Below are 18,078 nucleotides of genomic sequence, written 5' to 3' on the forward strand. Positions count from 1 at the left end.
CTTCTCTTAATGTTCCCTCCAAGAACCCTCATATACATAAAATCGTGTTGCCTCTTCAGTTTGTAGGCATCTTATTTTTGCATAAATACACTGATGTTTCCACAGCAAAATCACCTGACGCTGCACTTCTCAAAACATAGCCCCTTGGTCAGCAACGCGTGCACAGCTGTGGCTGTTGCTGGTGGCTGATACAGCCAAGAGAACTCTCCAAGTGTGGTCCCCAAAGTGACCCCAAGGCTCCCAAGGCCAGAGACTGTCTTGAGAGAGAAATTCTGAGTGGGCCCCCTTGCAAGGATGGGATTTTCTTTTTCTTTCTTTTCTTTTCTTTTCTTTTTTTTTTTTTTTTTTTTTTTTTTTTTTTGTCAGGCAGAGTGGACAGTGAGAGAGAGAGAGAGAGAGAGAAAGGGGATGGGGTTTTCAAATGCAGCTGTCAACACCACCCGGGGCATCACCTGAGAACCTATTTGGAACCGAAGTCCACGCCTCTGCCTGGCTCCCCTGCACAGGAACCTCTGGGTTTGTGTCCTAGCGACCCTCGTTTGTGTCCACGACCCAGCCTTGGGTACCTAACAAGCCCTCCAGGTGCTCCTCCACAGGAGATGTCCAGCTTATACCCAGGCCCCGGAGTCAGAATCTCTGGGGTGGGGTCCAGGGCTCAGGATTTGGAAAGCTCTCCTGGGCTTCCAAGTGCAGTGTGGCTTGAGATCCCTGCTTTAAATGCATCCCTGTCCCCACCAAAGCTACAAGGCCTGTCATCTCAGAGGCCCCTAACTGTCTGCACAGGGGCTGTTGGCGTGGGGAGAGTTCTTGACTCTGCACATCAGGATGCGCCAGGGGTGCCCACAAAAGTTGGGTGCCAGGGCCCTGCCCTGAGCACTTCCCATTCACTTGGTCCTAGGCGGGACCTAAAGGATCGAGTGCTCCCAGGGGTCTCTGTTGTGCATCCTGGGGTTGAGAGCCACCGGGTCAGACAGGAGCACACCTCTGCACAGAGGCGGATGGCACACAGTGGGAAGGGCACGGTGCTTTCCTGAGCTCACCCATGCATTCATTTGCTTTCACATTCTACCCACTCTCAAATGGATACTGAGTACTAGGGGCCTGCTTTCCTTGTAAAGAAAGATCACCCACACATACCTTGACGTGAAGGCAGAACAGCACGGTGGGCGAGACCCTAGCTTCAAGTCCCACTTTGGCCACCTACTGCAGTGAGGCAACCTGGCTTCCTTACATTTCAGCCTCGCCAACAATAGCTCCTCCGAGCTGCAGAACACAGGACAGCCACGCGGGGGCGCCCCCTTCCTCTGAGAAGTGTTTCCATGGGCGGCATTTGAGTCCCCAGAGCACCCCCAATGCAAGTTGAAAGGTTCAGCAGTTTGGGAGCAAACAGGCAGTCTACTCTGCCATCCAGAACGACAGGGTCCAGCCCAGTGTTTGCACGAATCGAGGTGCACAGTGCAAGCAGCCTGGAGCTCAGTAAGCCTTCCCGGGAGGTCCTGTCCTGGGGTAGAGGACAGGCCAGAGGCAGGAGAAGGGGAGGAGGAACCACCGTACCTGGCTGCTGATGGAGACGCCACCGGGAGCTTATGAGCCAGTGTGAGCAGGGCACTGGCCGTGAAAGATGCCAAGAACAGCCCCGCGCCGAGGAGGCCAAGGACCAGTCTACTCCTGCAAACAAGAGGAGATGCAGCTGGAGGGCTTGCAGGCCTCTTCACCACCACATCTGTGGCCTGTGACAGCTGCCCCGCCTTCTGATGGCGGGGGAGGGAGGCGGCTGTCATGGAGTCAAGGGGATCTGTGCTGGGGTTGGGCTCCCTGACCGCTTACTAGCTGCGCGACCCAGACAGAGCTTAACTCCAGTCTCCTCCCGACCCAGGGATGGCAACAACATCCTTGCCTGCCACCCCCAAAGTTTACTGTGCAGCTCAGCATAAGACCCTCCTTGGGGAAGCCCTGGGTCACCACTTAGGACGTGGACATAGGTGCTGACTGATTTAGGGAGAGAAGGAGGTGAAGTGTCAGAGACAGGGTGGGACACAGGGCAGACTCGCATCCACTCCAGGCTCAGAGGACGGAGGGTGGGAGCAGAGGGCGAGCCCGGTGTTCGCCAGGCACACACCGGAGCTGGGCCTGAGTCAGCTGGTGCAGCTCATTCACAGGGAAGGAGGAACAAGAGAAGAGCAGTGGAACAGGGAGGCAGGGGAAGTCAACACACAGATGATGGCCAAGGCTCAATTCTTCTGGAATGCTCTATGGAGCCTTGTGAAATGTACCTCAAAACTGTCCTGAGGAATCATGGAGAGAAGCATTTTCCCACTATCTCCTATCCCCCGTAGGTCATGGGAGGCCCTACACATATTTAATTCCACCACACTTTGGGGTTGTGCATGGGTCCAGGAAGGTCCCCAAAATACTGAGAAGGTGCTAGGGCAGGAAAAGAGATTGGAGGACTCAGGCTCAGAGCCAGGCGCTGCTCAGCACAGTGAGGGTTGGGACTAAAGAGATCTGCAGTGGTGCAGAGAAAATGTCACCCGCAGGCTTCTCAGTTTAAAAAAAAAAAAATGCATAATGTATCACTGTGATTCAGAATCGCAAGACATTCACACCCTTTGACCCAGTAATTCTTCTCAAGGACACGCATACTAAAGAATGAGCAGAGATGAGTGGTTCCCATGACAACATTGACCAGACCAATATTGATGAAAGCATAAAATTGGAAATAATCCAAGTCCTGAACAGGGGAAGAAGGTGTAAGTAAACTGTAGCTCATTCGGGGAATGCAGTGTTATCCCGACGTTATCATTATGTCCGCTTACTCTAGGGAGATGAGCATGTCACAGACCATTCAGAGAAAGGCCCTGAAGTGCAGCTACAGGCAGAATGCTTCCATGTTTAAAAAGCTGGGCAGGACAGATGTCGGAAGGACAGGCACTCCCACGTGAACAGGGCCCACCCTGCTGGGAGTGGGGGATGGGACTGGGGTGCCTGCCTTTCCCTCTCTTGGCCAGACCCTTTTCCAGTATGTCTTAAACGGAACATGTATTTTAACAAACAGGAATCCTAAATTCTTAAAAACATGTCCTGCATAACCCACCACCTCTAAGTCCCGCCTGAATGACTGAGGCCTTAAAACATCTCTAGAACTAACGAAGTGAGGGAGACAGATACGCAGTATGAGAAAGCAGACTCACGGGCGCAGTGCTCTTGGCGTGGCAGACAGCGCGGTCTTCCCGGAGAGTGATCCCGACACAGAACAAGCACCCCAGCTCCCTGCCAGCCCTCTGACCTGCTCATCCCACCCAGAAACAGGCCCCTGGAGACACAACTACGAGAACACGCGTGTTCTCCATGAAGGCACCCATTGCAGCGCCACCTGATCATGGAAAGCTGGATACGGTCGGAATGCCCACCCGTGAAAATGGCAGGTGTACAGGTCGTGGCCATGTGTGGAAATGTACGTAGGAACAGCAGGAAAATGCACACCAGCTATCACAAACACACCGACTGTAACTCTGCACAAACAATCACTGACTTGCGCAGGCTAGGACTGGAAGAGAATGTGGAAGAAAAGAGACAGGAGAGAATCCAGTGTTTACTTTTCTAAAAAAAACTCAATTGCCTAAACTGTAGAAAGCTGGCTTCTACAGAGCTGGAGCCGTCCCTGAGAGGGCCCCGAAGGGCCTCCCAAGGGGAAAGCTTGGGGCACCGAGACTCACTTTCCATGGAGGAAGACGATCAGCGGTGTCAGGAGATGGAACTGGAAGTCGTCGGCCAGGTACCACGTCCAGCCGTTGCACTGCAGAGGGAAGAGTGAAGGCCCCGTCCTCAGCTTCCTGCACCCCGTCTGCTCCAGTCCTGCCTGCCTGGACTGGAGGGGAGACTCCGGTAGGTGGGCAGGGGGATTCCCATGGGAGCTGAGAGACGACTCCCATCCCTCGTCTCGTCAGTGCACGTAACGGGCATGGAGGGCGGCCATTATTGATTTTGACATTTTAAAGATGGAGAGTCAGACTTTTTAAAAAAAAAAAGAAACAAAATGGTACTGGCCTACGTCCTGGGACACTTGGGGGCACCGCGCCCACCATGCCACAGGAACATGAGGGGCTGGTACTGTCCTGCTGTTGGGGGGCGGGGGGAATTGGGGTCAGCATTGCCGCCTTTCCCTTGCTCGTCCCCAGTCCCAGCTCTGAGTGAAGAGGAGTTTAGGACCAAGGCCTGGCTCCACCCACAACCCCCTTCCTGCCACATCACTGTTCCTCCAGAGAGTATGCCAGGCTCAGCTTGGCCTTGGAGAAGCCCTTTGCGCCCCCTGTCTTCCCCAAGCCAGCAGTGCGGGACTCACCGCGTTCCCAACCAACAGGAAGTTGTTCAGCAACAGCAGATTCGTCCACCACGCTTGCCGGCAGTTATCCCAGTGGAACTTGGGCACTTCCCAGACAGGTCCCCAGGGGACAAGAGCGAACAGTCCACCCAGCAGGCACACTGAGTACATGTGAAGAGGCTGCAGCCTAGCAGGAAAGAGCCGGAGAGCGAAGCCGACGTGCACCAGGGGCCACATGGGTGCACACCGGTGGGTGTGGGGCAGGCGGGGGCGGGATGCTCTGAAACGGACCAGCGTGGTGGCAGTAGCTCCCACCCCCTCCTCCAGCACGTGTGGTCAAGGTCATTCATGTGCGGGCTCAGGTGCTGCTGGTGAAGACATGTTACCTGTTGAGCAGGCCACACACATACAGTCACGCTCCAGTAAGCAGCCAGATACACTCAGCAATGTTGTTTTTTTTTTTGTTTTTGTTTTTGTTTTTGTTTTTTTGACAGGCAGAGTGGACAGTGAGAGAGACAGAGAGAAAGGTCTTCCTTTGCCATTGGTTCACCCTCCAATGGCCGCCATGGCCAGCGCGCTGCAGCCGGCACACCACGCTGATCCGAAGGCAGGAGCCAGGTGCTTCTCCTGGTCTCCCATGGGGTGCAGGGCCCAAGCACTTGGGCCATCCTCCTCTGCACTCCCTGGCCACAGCAGAGAGCTGGCCTGGAAGAGGGGCAACCGGGACAGAATCCGGCGCCCCGACCGGGACTAGAACCCAGTGTGCCGGTGCCGCTAGGCGGAGGATTAGCCTAGTGAGCCGCGGCGCCGGCCAGCAATGCTTCTTAGGGCAATTTCATCTTTGTGTGAACAGCATAGAGAACCCTAACATGAACCTAGCGGGTACGGCCTTTGGCTCCTACGCTACAGACCCGTGCTGCTTGCTGCTCTATGGGACATTCTAGGTAAGCAGTCCCAACACCGTGGTACATGTGTGTCTGAACAGACTGTTCATACCAGCCTCGGCACAAGGAGCCTTGCACTGTGCTGTGTTACGGAGGCTACGTCCGTCTGTGATGGGAAATTTTCAGCCCCTTCGTCTTTATGTGGGACCACGTCCCCTATGTGGTTTGTCGTTAACGAAGACAGGGCGATGCCGCAGGTGGCTGCGCGGGAGCTACTGTGTTAGAAGCTTTTGGGCTATTTCTAAACCCTGAAGTCGTCCTGTCAGCAGGCTTTGTCCCCATCTTACTGAAGAGGAGAGTGCAGGTCAGGGAAGCTGGGGTGACTTGCACGAGGTCATCCAGCCCCACAGCGGTGCTCAGATCCACATCAGTTCTTTCCACGTGGCTTCACAGGTGAAAACCAACCCCTCTCCCTCCCTCCCTTGTCTTACTGCTTCCTCTTTCCTTCAGACCCCACCTCCTTCCAAGTAGCACAGTAAACAGCCACAGGGATGATAGGAGAGGTGCACAGTGCCTGGGCTGGTGCCACCTGTGTTATGTTTTCTACTATCCATATATTTTTTTAAAAAAGATTTATTTACTTGAAAGTCAGAGATATGGGAGGGGTGGGGAGAAAGAGAGATCTTCCATCTTCTGTTTCACTCCCCAGATGGCTACACCAACCAGAGCTGGGCAAGGCCAAAGCCAGGAGCCAGGAACTTCTTCTGGGTCTATTGCATGGGTGGCAGGAGCCCAGACACTTGGGCCATGTTCTGCTGCTTTTCCTAGGCCATTAGCAGGGAGCTGGATTGGAAGTGGAGCAGCTGGGACATGAACTGGTGCCCATATGGTATGCTGACATTGCAGGCAGCGGCTTTACCCACTTCACCACAACACTGGCCCCATTAGCCACATTTAAAAAAAAAATTACGACCCATTTTAATATTTATTTAGCCCAATATATCCCAAATATGACCACTTTAGATAAGTAAACAATATAAAAATTATTTTCAAAGATTTATTTTTTTATTTGAAATATAGCACATGGAGTGATAGGGGGAGAGAGAAAGGTCTTCCATCTGCTGGTTCACTCCCCAAATGGCCACATGGCCAGGGCTGGGCCAGAGCAAAGCTGGGAGTTATCCTGGTCTCCCACTTGGATGGCAGGGGCCCACGCACCTGAGCCATCAACCACTGCCTTCCCAGGCACATTAGCAGGAAGCAGAGCAGCCAGGACTCAAGCCAGCACTCTGCTACGGGACACCTCCACCCAAGTGGCAGCTTAATCCTGAGCACCACAACACGGGCCCCCAGAAAAATGATGAACGAGCTGTTGCTTTGTTTTCTTTTTCTTTTGCTAGGCCTCCAGAGCCAGCCTATAGCTCACTCCCTGGCTGCTTACATCTGACGGCTTCCTGGACAGCGCAGGGTGTGGCCCGGAGCGGCTTAAGATTCTGCCATGGATTCTGAGTGGACCGAAGTCAGCGCCCTTTCTTCAAGGAATACGTTTTAAAATTCAGCATCGTTTTCGCTCAAGTAGGACACAGCAGGCGTCCTCAGAGCACCTCCAAACGGTAGACACATAGACCACAACTCTACTGGCAGGAATTTACCCCATAAACACACCGTGCAGGTGCACAGAAATACACGTACCAGGGGTCTTCAGAAGGGTCATGGCTAATGCATATTATTAAACAACTAGGCACAGATTCCAAAAAACACTTACACAAAGATAAACTTACATTTTAGTGCCATATTCCCACAAATAAATGATACATTGTGTCATTGTTTAAGATGACAACAAAACCTGCGAAATCACCTCTGTGCCTTTTTTTTTTTTTTTTTTTTTTTTTTTTGACAGAGTGGACAGTGAAAGAGACAGATAGAAAGGTCTTCCTTTGCTGTTGGTTCCCCCCCAATGGCCTCTGTGGCCAGCGCACCGCACTGATCCGAAGCCAGGAGCCAGGTGCTTCTCCTGGTCTCCCATGAGGGTGCAGGGCCCAAGCACTTGGGCCATCTTCCACTGCCTTCCCGGGCCACAGCAGAGAGCTGGCCTGGAAGAGGGGCAACCGCGATAGAATCCGGCGCCCCGACCGGGACTAGAACCTGGTGTGCCAGCCCCGCAGGTGGAGGATTAGCCTAGTGAGCCGTGGTGCTGGCCACTCTGTGCCTGTTAACAGTGACTGGTCAGGTACCTGGTGGTAACTTCTGGTAACTGGCGAGGTGGGCCCTTGTCTGCGAATGTAGGAGAGTCCCAGGTTATATCATTCCCTGAAAGTCAAGTGGGAGCAGTGCAGCAGAGTGCCACCTTGTGGTGCTGGTGGGCAATGCTTTTAAATACAGAGGAGGTTTGTGTAAGAACTAGCAACAGTGTCCTGTGGGAAGTGAGCCTGCGAGGTGCACCCATCATCTGAGCTATCCAGGGTGCTGCAGCACTTCCTCTGTTAAGATCACCCCTGTGGATTCACCCCTAGAAGTTTGGGCTTTGGGTTTTCTTAGAACTTGCAGCAGCTCTCGTTGGCCTCCCGACTTTGGCCACTGCTCCCTTGCAGTCTCTCCACTACCCATGGCCATGGGACTTCATCACCTCTTGCTCTGTGTGTTACTCCCTGCGCAGCACAGAGCACCTGTGGTCTCTGGGGCTCTTCAAATGCAGCCCCAGTCCCCATCAGCACCTTGTGCTCTAGTTCCTCTGAGTGCGCCGATCTTTGCTTGGGACATTCCTTCCTTCCTTCCTTCCTTCCTGTCCCGATTATCCTTCCAAAGGAAGACCCGCCTCGCCTCCTTCTCCAAACCCTCGCTTTATGGCGCTCATCACCGCTGCAGACGTGTGTTAGACACTGCAACCAAATGTTGCGTATTTGTCTCTTCACTGTCTACCTCGATTCATGAGAATGTAACTCCATGCTAGAAGGCACTTCTGCAGGTTTATTAAAATGCTGGTCTTTCTTTAATTTTAAATAGGAAGGGGCAGGCACTTACAGGTGGATTAAGTCTCTGCTCTGGATACCCACATTCCACATCAGGGTGCCTGCTTCCGGCCCCAGCTCCTCCACTCCAATCCCCCCTGAGAGGCAGCAGATTCAGACTCAAGTAACTGAAGTCTACACTACACACACGGGGACCTGGATGGAGCCCCCCACACACACGGGGACCTGGATGGAGACCCCCCCCCCACACACACAAGGACCTGGATGGAGACCCCCCCAAACACGGGGACCTGGATGGAGCCCCCGCACACACACACACGGGGACCTGGATGGAGCCCACACACACACACACACACGGGGACCTGGATGGAGCCCCCCCACACACACACACGAGGACCTGGATGGAGCACCACACACACACACACGGGGACCTGGATGGAGCCCACACACACACACACAGGGACCTGGATGGAGCCCCCCCACACACACACGGGGACCTGGATGGAGCCCACACACACACACACACAGGGACCTGGATGGAGCCCACACACACACACATGGGGACCTGGATGGAGCCCACACACACACACACACGGGGACCTGGATGGAGCCCCCACACACATGGGGACCTGGATGGAGCTCCCCACACACACACACACACGGGGACCTGGATGGAGCCCACACACACACACACACACGGGGACCTGGATGGAGCCCCCCACACACACACACGGGGACCTGGATGGAGCCCCCCCCACACACGGGGACCTGGATGGAGCCCCCCCCCACACACACACACGGGACCTGGATGGAGCCCCCCCCCCCACACACACACGGGACCTGGATGGAGCCCACACACACACACACACACACACACACACGGGGACCTGGATGGAGCCCCCCCCCCACACACATACACACGGGGACCTGGATGGAGCCCCCCACACACACACGGGGACCTGGATGGAGCCCACACACACACACACACACGGGGACCTGGATGGAGCCCCCCCACACACACACACAGGGACCTGGATGGAGCCCCCACACACACACACATGGGGACCTGGATGGAGCCCCCCACACACACACACGGGGACCTGGATGGAGCCCCCACACACACACATGGGGACCTGGATGGAGCCCCCCCACACACACACATGGGGACCTGGATGGAGCCCCCCCCCACACACACACGGGGACCTGGATGGAGCCCCCCCACACACACACACGGGGACCTGGATGGAGCCCACACACACACACACACATGGGGACCTGGATGGAGCCCCCCACACACACACACGGGGACCTTGATGGAGCCCCCACATACACACACGGGGACCTGGATGGAGCCCCCCCCCCCCACACACACACACGGGACCTGGATGGAGCCCACACACACACACACACATGGGGACCTGGATGGAGCCCCCCACACACACACACGGGGACCTTGATGGAGCCCCCACATACACACACGGGGACCTGGATGGAGCCCCCCACACACACACACACGGGGACCTGGATGGAGCCCCCCCACACACACACACGGGGACCTGGATGGAGCCCCCCAGCTCCTGGCTTCGGCCTGCCCAGCCCTGGCTATTGCAGACACTGGAAATGAACCAGCAAATGAAAGATCTCTTTGCAGTTGTGTCTTGGTCTCTCTGCCTTTCAAATAGAAGTAGAAATTGGGGTTGGCGTTGTGGCAAAATGAGTTAAGCTGTGCCTGCAATGCCAGCATAGCCCAGACCTTTGTCTTTTAATTAGGCTTGTTTCTAACTGATTCAAGCTGTGGTAAAAACCTTCCCAAGATCAGAAAAAGAAAAGGGAGGTGTCTGTCCTGAGAATGAAATTAGTTGTTATCTGCTTGCCAATGAATGCTTCAGCTGCAGTTACCTGCTCCTGGGTAACCATGTCAGGTTCTGCTTGTTAGTACAGAGCGATGATGGTAACCCCTGCCGGACAGCAGATGTTTCAGTATGTGTATAAAAATCTCTATCTGCAGTGAACTACGTTGGCATGTGAGGTATTGTATCAATCCTGTGGCTGCCAAGTAGTGTTAGAATATCCAATCAAATGTATATAGGTAAACATATAAGAGCTAAACAAAAAGGCTAAAACCATATATAAGGAAAAACCCTTCTTTGTTTGGGGCTCAGGATTTTGCATAAGAAATTCCACCTGTGGCCCTATGCCATCATAATAAAAGACTGCATTCTGTTAAGAGGCCTTGGTGCCTTGTCTTGGTACACAAATCCTGCTACACTGGGATCCCATGTAAGTGCCAGTTCAAGTTCTGGCTGCTCCACTTCGAATCCAGCTCCCTGCTAGTGTGCGTGGGAAAAACAGAAGAAGATGGCCCAAGTCCTTGGGCCCCTGCACTCACATGGGAGACCTGGAGGAAGCTCCTGGCTCTTGACTTCAGCCTGGCCCAGCCCTGGCTGAGTGACCATTTGGGGAGTGAACCAGCAGACGGAAGATCTCCTCTCACTCTGTCTCCCTCTCTCCCTCTCTCTCTCTGTAACTCTGCCTTGCAAATAAATAAAAAATAAATCTTTAAAAAAGTGAAAATTTTAAGAATGAATAAAACACTGAATCCCCAGGGGTTGACATGTTATGGGCTCTCAGTGAGTTCAGAAGGTGTGAGCAAGCGAATGATTTTGCCCCGTGTCCTTTTATACTAGTAACTCGTAAGCTGGTAGCAACAGTGTCTTCTAGCATGCATGAGAGCATCCACATGGCCAGAAGCTGACTGTTTTGTCGCCTTACTGAGGGTGAGGTCAGACTGCGGAGGGGTTTCGGCCATCCTGTACCAGTTCTCAACAAAGTTGTGTCCACTGTGAACTCCCTCTCTTCTTAGCAACCACTCTCATCTGCTGCTGTTCCAGAGTTTCCAAGAATGCCCCCATCATCACCATGTTGCCCAGGTCAGAAAACTCATTGGTTCTGGACTTTCTTGCTGTCCCCACTGCCAGTCACCAGCCCCAAAACCCTGCTTTCCTGCCCAGATTATACAAAAGTTGATACTCTGAGGTCCTTGCCTCCACCTTGCCCCCCAAATCCTCACCAGCACCTCACTCCCACCCGGTGTTCCTTCTGCCACCCCACTGTTCCATGTGCCTGGAAAACCACTTCTCACTCCTCAGTCCCAGCCTCCTCTTTCCCCAGAAGTAGGTTTCCAGGAAGGCCCTGCCATGCCTTGGATCCTTCACCCCAGCCCCTGACTAACCCATCTGAGCATTTAGCACCATGAGGATTTGCCCTCTCCTCAGAAAACCTTGGGGAAGAACAGGCTGCCTACCCCAGTCCTTGACCCCCAAAATGTTGAAAGAATGAAAATATGTCCTTCCCAGGAGAATGGCTAGGTTTGACAGAGCTTAGAAGAAACCATAAAGAACATGGGAAAGAAATCAAAAAAGACCCATTCCTTGGCTTATCCTCATCCTTAACCTATTAGAGGAAAAGGTGAACGGTGTAAACAACAGGTTGAGGGCCAAGGTCAAGCGCTTTTCAAGTCCATTACATAAGAGCAGTCTACGAAGTAAGCGCCACTGTGTACTTTATTCTCACAGAGATGAGAGGCTCAAGCACAGAGATGCTGTGACACTGAACGTCCCGCAGCTGTTAGTGACGGAGCCAGCACGCAAACTCAGCAGAGGACAGAGTCCCCTCTTGCCAGCTCCATTTTCCTAGCCCCAAAGATTGTTTCCACAGGCCTCTTCCCACTCTGTGACCACATGGGCTAACAAGGAGTGACCACCGTTTAGCAAATGGATAAACCAAAGGGTTGGATTACAGGAGTGGAAGTTGCCTTTTCTCCATTAACGTTGACTGTCGTCTTCCATCCCTGCTAACCCTGCTAGTGCTGACGTCATATCCTGCCCCAGCACTGGAATTTCAGCTTCACCCACCCACACATTTCTAAAGGAGACGCCAGCTCCTCTCCTGATTTACAGGACCCAGTTACTACTAATTTTCTGGCAAACAACTTCTGTTGAACATAAATTTCATGGAAATCTGACAGTGTATTTATTGTAATCTACTTCTCATCAGCTGAGTAGTAAAGATGTTTTTCCCAGTGGAAGCCACCAATTTTCATGCTGTTGGTCATAATAGAATTTTAACCATTTTAAATTGGCAAAAGTTTGCTGTATTTAAGAGAGAAAACTATTTCAATTTATTTTTCTTCAGAAGTTCTTTCAAAATAGGGTTAAAGCGTGAAAAAACAAATAATTGCATAGCAATAATAAATTGAGAAATTATAAAAATAAACCTACCTTATAAGGCGATTGAAAAAGTATCTGAGTATGACCTTGGGTGTTATTCCTTTGTCTGAATTCTCTTGCATCTTTAGAAATGACCTTGCACTTAGCCAACCACTAAGAAAACAAAAAGTAAAGTCACAGGAATTACTTGTCAATCATGTAGTTCATTGGCTGATCAATTTGGTTGTCCCAATCATGGTAGAGTAAGTTATGCTATAGAAGCAAAGCACCCCCAAGTCTTAAATCACTAGCATTGTTCCTGCTTGTGCTACATGCCATGGCCAGTCACCTCAGTCTCAGTGTCTTCCTCACTATAAGACCTGGGCTGACAGAGGGGCTGCTGTCTGAAAGCACAGCAGTGATCACAGCAGAGGGCAAGGGAGTTCTGGGGAGGAGGGGTTCAAACGAACAATTAAGTATCCCAGCCTGAAACTGATGTGTCTAAAGCTCTTTCTATGAGTGTTTAAAGAGCTTAACATAATGGCCATACAAGGTACCACGTGCTGGTTAGCGATGGGGGTGTGGCCCACCCAGCCACAAGGGCAGCCGGAAAGTGGAATGTTGCCAAGTGCCTGGAGGACGGAGAGCCAGAAATGTCTGCCCAACAATGCTAACGACTACCAGGTGCTCTTGTAAATCATGTCAAAGCCTTCCGTTTCTCTGGTGCCCCTTCCTTTTCTAAGTACTTTCATGTCTCCACAAATGTTTGTTGAGTGAATGACTGAGTAGATGAATAAGCAGTCCTATTAGGTAAAAGAGAAATCTTACGGCTGCTTCCCTAGCAGGGAAAGTGAGACTCAGAGGTCAGCAGGGGGTTTCCCAGGACACCAGATGGAATTCTTAGCCAACAGATCCTGACGGCTGATTCATTACCCAGAATGTTCGGCTACAGAAATTGAGGTCATGCCTTTGAGTTTCAGCTTGACGGTAAGCAAGTCTTTTGACGTTTGTAGCAATGATGCTGGTGGGTGTATCCCCAAGGAGCAAATGTATTTCCTATTGCAAAACAAGACTGTGTGTTGGGAGGGACTTGGAAGGGGTCCCGAAGGCTGGATGATGTCTTTGGTCTCTGCCTCTAGATCTCCTTTTGAAGAGAGGCAAGTTGGATCCATGATAATAGGGACAGCACTTACTGTATAAGGGGTGGAAGTAGGGCAGCCAATGCTGACTCCTAATTTCAGGAAAGGGTGAACTGGGATAATCCTTTCTCTTCAGTGTGACTGGCTCCCCCTCTGCCAGCATAGCTGCTAAAAGCCTGGGTTTCATTCTGTGCAGAGACACCCCACCTCCCAACCTTCAGAAAGACAGGGCATCGAGAAAGAGCAACAGTGAAGCAGCTGTGAACAAGGGCTGGCACCCCAACGCCTGAGCAGACTGAGAAAGGGAAAATCATGAGTGTGGAAGTGTGAGGTCAGACAAGAGGCAGAAAAGGGTTCCGACATCGTCACCTACTGGTTCTTCCACACAATGCTGAGACCGCTGTGGCTTTACCGTGTAAGTATCAGTGACACGGTGGTGAAAGTGTGGTTCTCATGTGGAACAAACTACAGGTGGACTACTCCTTACCCCAAATGATGACAGCCAGGAGTGCTTCAGATTTCAGATTTTAGGCTTTTTTGGATTTTGGAACCTGTGCCTATATACACATGAGGTGTCTTAGGAATGGGACCCTGAGTGTACCCATGAAGTTAATTTGTTTCATATACACATTATACACACAGTCTGAAGGTATTTCGCATAGTATTTTCACTGTGCCTGTGTTTTGACTATAACCAACCCTATGAGGTGAGGGTGGAAGTTTCCAGACGTGGTGTTACGTCAGCACTCAGTAAGGTTCAGATTTTAGAGCATTTTGGATTTCAGATCTCAGAAGCCCAATGTACAGACGTAAAGTCTGATTCTGTCCTCTCTAGCTGTAGAGACGTAAGCAAATTATCTCCTCTCTAAATGTCAAATTTCTCATCTGTAAAATGGGGGTGGTATTGGTGCCAGCTTGGTGGGCTTGTGGTGAGAATCACATGGGGTAAAAGATTTCAAGCTCTTAGCATGGTGGCAATAATAAATATTACTGGTAGGAATAGTTCATACTCAAAGGAAATTTTTAAATAAAAGAATGTGTAACTCCCAAAGGAGTAAAATAACAACAACAACAACAATAATAATAATAATAACTGAAGGAAACACAGAGAAATGGATAGAAACCGGGGTAAAGAGGAAAGGGGTGTGTTTCTTTGCCTCTATGCTGACCTCAGACTGCCCGGCTTCCTCTGCCTCTGCCCCCTAAGCCCCCCCAGCCCCGCTCACACCAGCTTCTCGGCCTCAGGCATCAGTATAACCTGGAGCACTTGTGACAGCCCAGTCACCGGTCCCCACCCTCAGTCTAGTTCAGTGGCTGCAGCGTGGGGCCAGAGAATTTGCGTTGCTAACATCACAACACCCTCAGAAGGGACCGCGTTCAGAACCCGGTTCGTGGCACTCCCTGGTCTCAGACCTCCCCAGACATAGTATGTGTGGTCCTTATGTATTTTCAGTATGTGGGACGTTCAGTGTTTGTGCAGTCCTGCCCTGTACTGTGTACTTGTCATCTCCAATTCCCACTGGTGGCCCAGCGATGACCAGTGGCCTCCGTCCCTTCCTCCTGGCCTCCAAGTGGCAGATTTCCCAGGCCCCACACTTCGCTTTGGCTTTAGCCCCAGCCATCCTGATCTGTCCCTGCCATCCCGCTCCCAGGGCTTGGAACTCCGCCCCACCCTGCATGTGGTGCCTTCTCTACCTTGTTCTTGACCCTCCCCTTGCAGGGAGCAGGGCCCTGGTCTTTGCTGCCCTGTGGACAGAGCTCCCCAGCTTCCAGGGGCTACCCGGGCCCCTGTGTTTGTACCTCACCTGCCTGGCCACACCCAGAGGTGCCCTCTCAGAAAGCTGGGTGCCCAGTGGTGCCTGTAGCACTGCTGGCTTTGGCGCCAGCTGTGCACTCTGACCCCTACCTGTCTGAGTTACTCTGTTGTCACCTTGGCCACCTCCCAGCATGACCTGCTGCTCCCATGGTGGGTCTCTGCACCCTACCTTCTCAGCAATACCACAAGGAACTCTCACAGCAGAGCCTTGAGATAAAACCAGGAGTCATCCCCATCAACAACAATACACTGAGTGCTGGGCATTGGCCAGCCCCACTCCAGGCCCTGGTGACACAGAGGCACACACGATGGAAAACAGTCCTGCTCGACAATCCATCATCGACAGACACACAAGCAACCAGTTCATCAAACGTGGCATCCGTAGCATGTCAGGCAAAGAGAAAAAATAAATAGGCCCAGGAAGATGAAGCAGAGACTGCTGGGTAGGTTCAGGGTAGGTTCATTGTAGGTAGTTGGACCATGAAGGCCCGGCTGTGTAGGCCCTCGAGGAGAAGAGGGACCCAGGATAGCAGTGAGGAGAGGGTTGCAGGAAGCACACGGTGATTCCTACTGCTCTGCCAGCTTGGGACTGCTCTTTCCTAACCCAAAGGCTTACCCACCTTCGAACTGCATAGCCTTATACAAACTGTTTAATGGGAGCTCTTATGCAAACGTGGCTCTGCGGCTGCTGTCGGCCATGAACAGCACCCGTTAGCTTGTCCCGTTCTTTCCCATCATTCCCAACACACTGCAGATGTGTCGTGAATGCCTTTCCTTTAACCGGCCCGCTCTGAGCCCCGTAAACTGTGCAGCGCCACTCCGTTTCTTTTCCCCTTACACGCTAAATGTTGGTGCCCACATGCCCCGTCTTCTCCCCTCCTTCACCAAAAGGCCTCCAGTTGAGAAATCCAATGATTCTCTCTTCACACGTTCAGCTCATAGGTGCTGCGCCCCATTGGCCACACCCATCCTCCTTGAGCAGCTAGCTCTCTTCTCCTGGTCCTTATGGGGTCTTCCTGTGCCCACCATTTAATTTTTTTTTTTTTTGACAGGCAGAGTGGACAGTGAGAGAGAGAGAGAGAAAGGTCTTCCTTTGCTGTTGGTTCACCCTCCAATGGCCACCAAGGCTGGCGCGCTGCGGCCGGTGCACCGCGCTGATCCGATGGCAGGAGCCAGGAGCCAGGTGCTTCTCCTGGTCTCTCATGGGGTGCAGGGCCCAAGGACTTGGGCCATCCTCCACTGCACTCCCTGGCCACAGCAGAGAGCTGGCCTGAAAGAGGGGCAACCGGGACAGAATCCGGCACCCCAACCAGGAATAGAACCTGGTGTGCTGGCGCCGCAAGGCGGAGGATTAGCCTAGTGAGCCACGGCGCCGGCCACCATTTAATGTTACTCACTTCCCAACTCCTCTGTGGGCTCCCCTCCCCTTCCCAGCACCTAAAGCTTGGAAGGCACAAGTCCTGGTATTCAGTTCCAGTCTGCCGTCCCTCCTAGAGGGATCAGATTGAACACCATGGTTTTAAATGCTGCCTCTCTGCCAGAGACCCCAAAACTCCCATCTCCAACCTTGAGCTTTCCCCTTAATAGCCAGCTGGTCCGCTGACAGCTTGATGGGACCCCTACAGGGCCCTTTCATCTTCACACGTCCAAAATAGACACTGGACCTCCCCTCTGCACCCTGCGTCCTCGCCACTCTTTCCCATCACAGTGAATGCCACCACCATCTCCTCCCGCTGAGACTGAAACCTAAAAATGGTTCCAATTCCTCCCTCTTTTTCACACTTCACATCTGAACCAGCCACAAGTCTGACAGTTCCACCTGTAAAGCGTATCCCGAGTGCCACCTTCTCTCTCTATCCCAGCCGCCAACCGACCCCCAGCTTAGCTTGTCTCAAATTGAGCAAAGTCTCCTGCTTCCGTACCTGTCCTCATGAGGTCTATTATTCACACAGCAGCCAGAGCGACAGTGTTTAAAATAAGTGAGAGCATGCTACTTTCCACGTTAAACCAGCCCAGTGACTTCCGGTGCCTCCAGGACTCTTCCCCGGCCCTGCGCTCTCTGCCTCTCCCCTCTTCTCCCTCGCAGCCACCGGGCTGCAGCGACCTTTCTCCTCCCTGCACGAGGCTCCCTGACTCTTGCCTTCGCACTTTCACACTAGTTGATCCCTCTGCCCGAAACTTTCTTCTCCCAGCTTTCCCCAGGGCTGGTTCCTTCCTGCGGTTCTATCTATTTCCTTCCTGAGATTTATCCGACTGTGTCTTGTTTGTTGACCGCTAAGGGCCTGGCCTCTGTACGAGCATCCCTGCTGATGGAAGTTTGCTCCATCGATGTATCCTTAAGGCATAGGACGAGGCCTGGCATGAAGGCATTCAGGAACAGGTGGCTGGATGGCTGTATGCATTCCGTCCGCTGTTGCCATCTTTCTATGAAGGAAGGGATATTTTGCCCCAAAGATGTAGACAGGACAGTACAGTGGCCAACACAGTGGGTGCTGGAACGTGGCTGGCTGGGTGCGGATCCCAGGGCCACCACCAGGACGATGCCCTCAGTCTCAACTTCCTGGTCTTTACATGAGGGCTCTGTGGTCTGTCTGTGCAGTGAGTGGAACACTTGTCAGCCATACAAAGGTATGGAATGCCGATCCATGTTACAAATGGCCGAACCTCAGAAAGGTCGCACCAAATGAAAGAAGCCAGGCACCACGGCCACTTGTCATGTTTCCACTGCCATGAACTGTCTAG

General features: G+C 52.5%; 1 protein-coding gene across 1 annotated transcript in view; it reads right to left on the reverse strand.

The window, feature by feature from the left end:
• Positions 1–18,078, reverse strand: part of LOC100354357 (O-acyltransferase like protein) — a 56,221-nt gene that overhangs the window by 7,051 nt on the left and 31,092 nt on the right. The window contains exons 8-11 of the mRNA XM_051851882.2: positions 12,455–12,556; positions 4,343–4,508; positions 3,717–3,796; positions 1,555–1,668 (exon numbers count right to left, since the gene is read on the reverse strand). Coding sequence (XP_051707842.2) covers positions 1,555–1,668; positions 3,717–3,796; positions 4,343–4,508; positions 12,455–12,556 — 462 coding nt within the window. The remainder of the gene's footprint in view (positions 1–1,554; positions 1,669–3,716; positions 3,797–4,342; positions 4,509–12,454; positions 12,557–18,078) is intronic.

Source organism: Oryctolagus cuniculus, chromosome 10 (genome assembly GCF_964237555.1).
Source record: "Oryctolagus cuniculus chromosome 10, mOryCun1.1, whole genome shotgun sequence".
Taxonomy (NCBI): domain Eukaryota; kingdom Metazoa; phylum Chordata; class Mammalia; order Lagomorpha; family Leporidae; genus Oryctolagus; species Oryctolagus cuniculus.